This window comes from Lacerta agilis, chromosome 8, assembly GCF_009819535.1.
Source record: "Lacerta agilis isolate rLacAgi1 chromosome 8, rLacAgi1.pri, whole genome shotgun sequence".
Classification (NCBI taxonomy): domain Eukaryota; kingdom Metazoa; phylum Chordata; class Lepidosauria; order Squamata; family Lacertidae; genus Lacerta; species Lacerta agilis.
In genome coordinates, this window is record NC_046319.1 from 40,829,075 (window position 1) to 40,838,672 (window position 9,598).

The 9,598-nt window shown below is 46.6% G+C and overlaps 1 protein-coding gene across 2 annotated transcripts; it reads right to left on the reverse strand.

Moving 5' to 3' along the window:
• Positions 1 to 4,223: 4,223 nt before the first annotated feature.
• LOC117052149 (C-factor-like) lies at positions 4,224 to 9,598 on the reverse strand. Of its 2 annotated transcripts, none has more exons than XM_033158919.1 (6): positions 9,396 to 9,598; positions 7,951 to 8,002; positions 6,426 to 6,613; positions 5,437 to 5,590; positions 4,797 to 4,901; positions 4,224 to 4,359 (listed from the first exon to the last, which is right to left on the reverse strand). In XM_033158919.1, exons 1-6 carry the CDS (start codon positions 9,573 to 9,575, stop codon positions 4,316 to 4,318), a joined length of 723 nt encoding a protein of 240 aa, XP_033014810.1. In that variant the 5' UTR covers positions 9,576 to 9,598; the 3' UTR covers positions 4,224 to 4,315. The 2 variants fall into 2 exon arrangements, with proteins under 2 accessions (XP_033014810.1, XP_033014809.1); XM_033158918.1 differs by having other exon boundaries at positions 5,432 to 5,590.

Below are 9,598 nucleotides of genomic sequence, written 5' to 3' on the forward strand. Positions count from 1 at the left end.
TTTAAAAACGGGGTGAAGCAAATAACTATGTATCTTGAGTTCATTAGTGAAGAAATGCGAAAAAGTACTGAAAAGGCATACCGTGTCACTAGGGAATATAATAACCAGGATATAAAAACTAACCAGAGGGGGAATGGCAAAAACAGTGGCATAGAAAGGTGGGCGTGGGCCGCCCCAGGTGTCATCACTGAGGGGGAAGGACAATATGACAAAAATGTGTGTTTTAAAAACATGGCTGGGCGCAAACAGGTGCCCCCACAGCGGACTCCTTCATCAGAGCCTGGCTCTGTGCCAGAAGGTGCTGTGGCTTGGCTGTAGCACTTGTGCCTGCCGCAGCTCCACCCTGAACCAGGGGAGAAGAGCAGGCGAGTGGACGGCAGCGCTGCTGCCGACCTTCCTTGGCTATGGCACGCCCAGCAGCAGCAGCTCTCCTGACCCAGCAGTAGAGAGCAGCCCTCAGCCGTGGCAAGGTGCACCCGGGCACAGCAGCTCCATTGCCGGGTAGGATTTGACCCAATAGCAGATAGCAGGAGGGTCAGCGGCAATGCTGCCACCCACCCTCCTTGGCCTTGGCACCTTGCACCCAGCTGCAGTAGCTCCGTCACATTTGTGAATCTGGCTACACTTCCTTCTAGAAACAGTACTGTCGTAACCGTGCCCCCCCTAGCCCAACAGTTTTCCCACTGACTCACGACTGGTGTAGAAATCCTCTCACCAGGCGCTACAGCCTGACTTTTAACTTGCTGTGCAGCTGCAATTTCCGCATCCCAATCTTCTTTCTGTTGAAAGGCCCTCACAGCAGGCGTAGATGTAGCAACTGGGGCCCTTTTTGCCACCAACTGCGGACATTGAAGTTTTAGGTGTCCAGGTTTCCGGCAGAAAAAACAAAGTCCAGAAGCTGGGGTTACTTTCCCCTTATCGCCTTCGCCTGTCGCTGGCCCTTTTCCAGGTGTCCCTGCCTTAGTTCCTCCGTCTTTAGCCGGTGCCCCTGCTTCAGTACTAGCCACAGGGATTGTTGGGCGACCCCCTCCTGGATGGTCTTTTGGTGTCACAAAGGCACGGTTCTGATGAAACGCTTCCGCTAGCCTCGCTGCCTCCTCTAGAGTTTTTGGGGCCTGATCCGCGACTAAACTGGATAACTCAGCTGGCAAGTCTTTGTAGAATTGCTCCCTCAACATCAGTTGTCTCAGCTCCTCCAAAGTTTGCACCCTTTCCAAGGACAACCAGAGATCAAAATTCTGCAGCATTTTATCAGCCATCAGCACTAGGCTCTCATTAGGGCCAGGTTTCTCAGCCTACCTAAACCCCCTTCTGTACGTCTCAGCATGCAAACAGTACTTTCTGGCCATGACCTCCCGGAAATGCACATAATCAGTTGCTTTTGAGGGGGGTAGACGGCCCAACAGGTCGAATAGCTCACCAGTCAGCAAAGTCCTCAGTAGCACGATATACATTTCAGTTGGTACCCCCAAATCTTGACACGTGCGCTCAAACAAAGTCAGGTAACTCAAGACATCAGTGGGAGGTTGATATTTAGGAAAGAAGCGAATATCAACGTCTCTCACATCCCACCCCCGTGGTCGGTACGGCACTCCACCCCGCCGGTGGTATTCTGGATAGGCAGCTGCCCCTTGGGGATATCTTCCCTCTCCTGGGTAATCCAGCTGCCCCCTTGGTCCTGGCCAATCCCGGAATCGGGGTGGAGGTTCGGCGTAGTCCTGCTGTCTGAACTCGGCTGCTCTAGGGCTGACTGAGGTCTGGGGTGCAGGCTGCTGTCTCTCCAGGCGCCTCTCCCCCTGTTCTCGCCGTCTCACCTCTTCTGTAGCCGCAATCATCTCCGCTCTGAAGCTCCTCACTTCCTCGGTCATCACCGGGTCAGGGCTCCTCGACCGATCTGCTGGTTTAAAGAGTGTACGCCCCATGTCAAAACTGCCACCCCGAGGTCGCCTAGGCGTTGACTGGCTGCCCTGCTTTTCCAGGTGCGCTATTGGCTCTCCACTTAGGGAACGTCCATTCCCCTCCGGCAAAATGTGTGCGTGGAAGCCTCTCCGCTCTTCGTCTCGCCTCCACATGACTGGCTGGGGCAGGGGCGAATCCCTTGGCCGGGCCCCTGACTGGAAAGCTGGGGATCCCACCAGTTCTAGCTCCGGCAGTCCTGGCTCCTCCGGCCCTGCCTCACTGCTGCCTTCTTCACGCGTTGTCATCAGTTGGCTTGGGGCTGCGGCTCTCACCGGCACCCCTTGGAACCATTTCTGATCTCTCACGTCTCTTAGCTGGTAGGACGGAGTCCCTTTTAAGTCCTGTCCTCGCAAGGACAGGGACAGCTCTCTAGATTCTCTGCCTGCTGCCATTTCCTGACTAGCTGACAAAATAACAAACTGCTTGCAAGCTGTTTGGGAAGTATACTGCCAATTACCGTTTTAGGTCACCTCAAGTCTGCTTGGTCTTATCCCACCGCTGTGCCCCCCCCCTAGCCCAACAGTTTTCCCACTGTTGGTGCCCCGGTTGCACGATTACTCTGTCTGTTTTGACCCAGCCCCTCCAGGCTGGCTCAAACGCTCTTTTCGCTGCCACCACCCTCTATAGATTTTCACCTTAGCTGCAAACCCAGGACAGGGACAAGAGGGCAGCCCCACTTGTGCTGGCTGCGCAGCCTCTCGGCTCAAACCAGAACCACAGATAATTACGTTCCCTTATAATAGCATGGACTCACGGCAGACCTGGATTTAGCCAAGCATAACTCAAAGATGAACAAAAACCCAGAACAACAGTTCTTTAAACATTTATTTGAAAGTTACTAAAAGATACATAAAGTATAATTCCCAATAACAGGTTACATGCAAAGAAAAAAAAAACATATAGTATGCTAGCTTTAAAGACTTACTTAATCCCTCTCCACTGAGCGGCAAGGATCTGACACTTAGCTGAAATCTACTTCTCAAAGACAGGTAATTCTCTCTCAGGCATCTCGCCCTCGAGGCGCTGGCATGATGATGAGAGCATGCCCCTCCTAAGCTTTCTTAGGCTCCCATTCTAAGATCCTTCTGAGATGTTTCTAAGTTTTCTCCATCACAAAAGGCCAGACAATTAAAGGCCTTTTCCCATGTGTCCTCCCGATTTTCCTCCTATGAGAGGCAATCTCTTATTCCCATTAACCAATCCACACATTTTGATCATTATTCTTCACCTGTCAGGAAGAAGGGCAGCTGCAGCCTCTTTTGATGTTCCCTCCTTAATTTCTCTCAGTCTTTACGATGACCAGCTGGCCCCTAGGTTCTTATCAGGGTGACTCACTTCAGTTGTGAATCTCACACTCCCTAGCGGATCTGCTGGTTGTAAAAGTCTTAAAGATAACCCTCTACATTCTCGGCCGAGGGCAATTCCCGGTCAGTTTCCCATAGCAAAGCAACCCACAATCCCCAGCCCCACAATTCCTTGCTTTCAAAACCAAGGATTTATGGTCTTACACTACAAGTACTAGCTAGTTTTTCGATGACAACACGCCCATACTTGCTCACGTTTTCAGGCATATAAAAGGATACTGAGCAAGGTCAGCTTAACCTTTTACAAATAAACTTGTTCAGGCACTTCAGCTCCTACTACAGACTCCCATCATACAGATAAAGAACCACAGGCTTTGGAGGGGACCCAAACACACAATCCAAACCAACCCCCTGGTCCTACAACAGTGAGTTGCATGCACTAAATACATTTGGCTTTTGTATGTAGCCTTCTGTACCAGAGATGGGGAATTTGTGGCCCCTCCTGATGTTGTTGAACCACAGTTTCCATCATTCTGACCATTGGCCATGCTGGCTTGGGCTGATGGGAGATGCAGTCCAACAACATCTGGAGGACACAAACTGTTCCATGGAAAGGTAATATTCAAGACCTTTGGCTCTGCACGACTTTTGTCTTTGTCTCACCTGTGCCACCAACACCCACCTGGCATTGGCATCCAGCTCCCATAAGGCTGCTCTTGAGGGAATGTAACCCTCGGGCTGAAATATCTTTCAAACTATGGCTAGTCCTTAGAAACAATTCTGCATGAAAACTAGTCTTCAGTGTCCCATCACATTTTTCTCTTTCCACCTCTATAAGGACATTAGAAACAATTTAAGGAACCTTCTGAAGGAAGAAAAGAGACAAAAACATTTTTCCTTGAATCCCAGATGGTTTATTGGATGCTCTCTAGGCAGAATGCTAGAGTGGTAAAACCCCTAGCATCAGGAAACAAATCCCTCACCAGGGTACTCTGCATCCTTTCCAGTCCACAAAGGTACCGTTATCCACCTCAGAAAGTGTGGAGAGAACATTAATTATTCCTTGTGTACTCTCTTCCACAGTCAGGTCCGCCTCCTGTGAAGATAAATATTGTAAGTGAAGGATTTCTTAAGTTCAGAAAAAAATCATTCTTGAGCATCAAATAGCAGAAGGCCTAGATGCTGTTGGATGTCTTGGTTATAAGATTTCAGTCTGCACATTAAACATTGCTTTATGAAAGACAAGCAAGTGGTCATGCATGCCAAAGGATAGCAGTTCACTGCAAGGCCTCAGAGGACTCTGCTTGCTTTTCCAGGAGCAATTTTGGATATTATTAGAAGCACCAACTCATAGATGCTGCCTTCATTGCCTTGCTCTTGTGCTTTTAATATTTCCAAGAAGTGAAGGATGGGGCACTGGAGCTACTCAGGCACCACCATCCAACTAAAAATGTCAAGCAATTTGTTGAAAGAAATATCATCCTATAGGGCTGCCCACCTTTTCCATGATTACCAAAAGCCTTGAGCACTTACGTTCATGCCTTGAGTTTTTACCCAGCCAGGATGGATGCAAACACACAGAATCCCGTAAGCTGGATATGTGAGTGACTGGCATTTGGTGAGCATGTTTAAAGCAGCCTACAAGGGAGAAAAAACAAACCATGAGCAGAGGGTGCATTGAGCTGTGGGGAGCTGCTTAACATGAATTACTGCAAGGTGGCTAGAAAGGATTTGGAGGCAGAGAGGTTTGTAAGAGAAATTGGACATCATTGAGCATTCCTGACACAAAAACTAGCAACTTGGAAGTTATCTATCACTCTTGAACAAGATTTTTGACAGGCATTTGTGAGTGTTTCCCGCATGCTTGTTGGCTGCATCATTTTGCTAAATGATTTCTAGCTTTAAATGTTTGCTCTAAGTTCCGCAACAAGAAAAGGACTGTACACATGCTATCTATTTGTAGAAAACATCCCAGCATCTTACCCTAATGCCGTCCACTCTTTGAGAAAATGCAACATCCTCACAACAGAGGTTTGTCTCTCAACATTTATCTGTGGGCAATACACTCTTATTGCCCAGATTCACACATATAGCTATCATTTGGAAAGATAGTCGCAGCAGGGCAGGGGAGGCTGCAGACAGTTTCACATGGATTTCACAATAGGTACCTTACTGCAGCGATAGGCAACAACCTTATATGTATCCCATAGATGCATAACTTCCATGGAGCCTGCAGCACTGGATGTATTTATAATGGCTGCCTTGCAGCAGCTCAGCCCTTCCTGGGGATATCTCTGAGCTGCCATCTTCAGCAGGGGCAGAAATGCCTAAAAGAGAATAGAGATCATGGCTGTTAGGTCAATGAATGCAGCTATCTTAGGGCAGTGATACCGGAGGAAAGCACTGGATGCACTGTATAAAGCTGAAGGTATATATAAACAATGCTTGTAGCAGAATTAGGATTTCTGATCCAAAAATACTTTCTATAAGCTTTTGCAGAAGAATAAGTAAGACTTATTATACATTTAGAATTGTTTGAATGCAAAGCTGGGTACCCTGTGCCCTGGCCTCATTTTTTGCAGCCCACAACAGGTCCTGAAGCTGCTCTATTCTGAGGTCTCACCTATGTTTCTTCCTTCTAGTTCACTTCTGGGCATTTTAAAGTTGTCCTTCTCCCATAACTGTTTGACAATATATTGGAGGCTTCTGCATTCTCTCTCTCTTACTATGTGTGTGCATAGCACACTATAATAGGAAAGGCATAAATGTCATCTGTTTTCCAGAAAGTAGCTATATTGGTCCATTCTCTTTAAAAAAATTGTCTGCATGTTTATGAGAGCAGCCCCATTAAACATCTAGGGAAGGAAAGGTAGAAAGCGATCCTATTTTTATGCCAGACTGATGTTCAGCGACTGGTGGATCTATCAATGTTGGTTTATCATTTTTCCTACCTTAAGTACAATTCTCCGAATTTCCATGTCAGTTTGCAGTTCTTTTTTAAAGTGCTCATGAAAATTAATTGCTCAAACAAATACTGCTTTTCTCCTACTCAGTTTGTTGCTTTTGTTTAATTCTCCCAAAGGGCCAGAACACCACAGCTGTTACCAAGGCAATAGGCAGTGAGTAAAGAGTTTTGCAACCCCATGAAAAGCAAAAACTTACCTGGCTCACCTGAAGTGGCCCAATAGTATTGACGGCATATACATCTGCCATGCTCTTTGCATTTTCCTTCTCCAGGTCGTATCCAGAAATAACACCAGCATTGTTCATCAGGAGGTTCAAACCACATTCTCCAACACACTTTTGCACTTGTTCCACAGCTGCCTTGATGCTCTGGAGGTCAGTGACATCTGGAGAATGACATTTCTAAGCACTTAAGAACTGGGTGGTGTGGGGATGCCCAAGGGACTAATAAAAAGGCACCTTTAAAACTACCAAGGCAGGTGGCTTTCGGGGATCTTACAGATTAAGTCCATTCAAGGATGAAAGGTGCTTTCCAGTCAACTTATTTGTCACCGCGGCCTGTCAGCTCTTTTTGTTAGTGTGGCCGCTACCACAGCCCACTTGAGGTGGATGAACAAGCGCTTCTCTGAATCATGGAGGTGTGTGTGTGTGTGTGTGTGTGTGTGTGTGTTTACAGGGAGCACAGTGAGGGCCTGGCTTTTTAAAATGTTTGCATCACATTCATATCACTCCGTCAGAAAATGAGCTCAAAGCAAGTCAATTGTAAGGCCAAAGTACTTAACTAATGTAGGTGGAATTCAGAAAGAAAAGTTTGGCAACACTTTGCTGTGTGTAATTTAGGGAGAAAGCTGTAGGGATATTTTGTCTCTCTCAGTTTAGGCCTTGCATATAGCAAGAAAATATTCAGCCAAAGACACTTATAGAAGAAAACTGCTGATGCTGCTTTGCATGCTTGCTAATCAACGCCTCCACCCAGCCGGTTCCTAACTAATTGACTTTAACACTAACATTATTAACATTTATGAAGCACACCTGCAGTTTCACTTCCAACATTTTATTCTTTACTTTTTATGAAATATTTCGGACTGTTAGACACATAGAAGGTAAAGCTGAGCCCTAAACAAATCCACTGTGAATCCCAAGTACAAGGGAATCCCCACGTGTGTAAGGGTTTTGCAGCGGCACTTGTGCAAGTCTCTTCTGCCTCTGTTCTGCCTCCCCCCTTCTGTCCTGTTCTGCTCCCTCCCTGCTCCTTGAGGTGCCAAAAAATGATGCATACATCAGTGGTTGTGTGTCAGTGGGGAGGTGCCTGAACTTTATTCTGTGGACTATGGTAACATACAACGGCTTCTGGTACCTGTTCTGGAAGCCTTGCCTTTCTGTGTCCTATTGCTTCCATAAGAATTCACAGACACAGAAAGGCAGAGTACCAGAAAACATGGTGAATGGCCAAGGATGATGGGAGTTGTAGTTCTGCAACATAAGGTGGGCCAAACGTTCCCCACACATCTATTATGTGGTGATATGGACAGAGACCACATATAGGTGCATCTCATTTCAAAGCTTCATTGAAGTTGTGGGAGGAATCAAAAGTACTTATCATTGATATTCTGTAACAGGGGAGCAAATCATCTTGTTTTCCAGTTACTGCTTTGTGGACTGTACTGGTTTCCACTGGTGCTGGGAATGTCTATTCATCCCACACTTGGAACATGAGACTTACCCAGCTGCAGCACCACCAGATTCTGATGCTGGCATGCCAACTCCTTTATTTCCTGTCAAAAAAGAAACATTTTACCTCCTTGATTAAACTGGAACTAGTCACCAAAAGAGACACAGAGCCTTAGAACTAGATGCTGAAAATGCTTAGTAGAGTCTAATAGAAACTCGGGAATCTCACATAGAACAGTGCCTTGCAAGGAGAACACCCTCCTCTTCAATATTAAAAGGTAGTGCTTTTTCTGAGGGGATGCAGGGGTACGCATACCTCTAAACATTTTGTGAATCTTTTTACTGTTGTCCATTTACTGTATTTATTTTTTCCGATTTGAACTATAAAATGGTGGTTTTCTGGAGTCAAATGAGAGTACCCCTAAGGATTTTTTTTAAGAAAAAAAGCACTGTTAATAGGTGAGTACGTTATCCAAGATGAACAGAAAACCTTGTACATGGAAAAGTGGTTGGCAGTCTGAAAACCCTCCCCACCTCCCCCTACATAATTCTCCCAAGACCACAGCCTCTTTCTCACCACATCATACCCCTCACTGGCATTGCTCTTTCCACTCAAAAAATGCTTCTGCCTGCCTGGAATATGTCCTTGTACTGTAACAGTGCCTTTTACTTGTTCTGATGGAGGATGGAGAGAAAGGTGTATGCAGAAACTAGTGACTTTTGCATCAGTGGAACGGAGCCTATTATACAAGGGCAGCAGCCATATCTGTTGCTCGGTCCACTTTGGCTTCTGGCCCCCTACACCACTGGCATGTGGCCCCCAGAAAGTTGCCCACAGGGGGATGTACTGAAGGGAAACTGTAGAAGACCTAAGGGGAAGTTGAACATTATTACAAAGTTACTTTGAAGGAACGGGACTGTAAAAGAGATAAAAATCCTGCATGAAGTTGACTTGGGGTTTAAGGGATTAATTTTTCCCCTGACAGCCAATACTCTCCTCTCCTGGTAAACAGCATAAAAGGGTGTTGAAACTTAATTAAGCAAAATGATAATTGCTAGACAAACCAGTCTACAGGTGCAATTAGAGTGACAGAGATCTCCTTCTATGTCCCTCCCCTATGTCTATACTGTAATTTTCTAAGACTATTGTCATATCGCAGCTCAACCGGCCACTAACAGCACTGTGAACTACAGCTTTTTGGCAGCCTTGTGAGAGCTGCTGGCCCATCACAGCAGTGTTGAGAGCAGCAGAAAAGGCAGGCTGTGGGCAACTCAGATGAGCCACTGAAAGCAGTCACACCAGAGCAGGACAGCTGCTGGTGAGACCAAACGCCCAACAGCATTCTCTCCAACCAGGTGCCCTCCAGATGTTTTGGACTACAACTCCCACCAACCCCATCCAGCACACAAAGCTTGCATTGCCACGTGCATGAGGAGGGTCTGTTCTTACAACATAGTAACATCACTACTCTCTTATGCTCCATCCCTGGTCCTCACCTTGCTTTTTGGTCTATCCATGTCTAGGGTAGTAGCAAAGACCCACTGAGGTGGAGTTGGCAGCCTCAGAAACTGCTTCACCAGACCCAGGCCAATTCCCGAATTGGATCCTGTCACCAGAACACTCTGAACAGGGAAATCTGGCGCCATCCCCTTGGAGCTGCAGCCTTTGCCTTCCATGCTTGTAAAACGCTTGCTTCAAA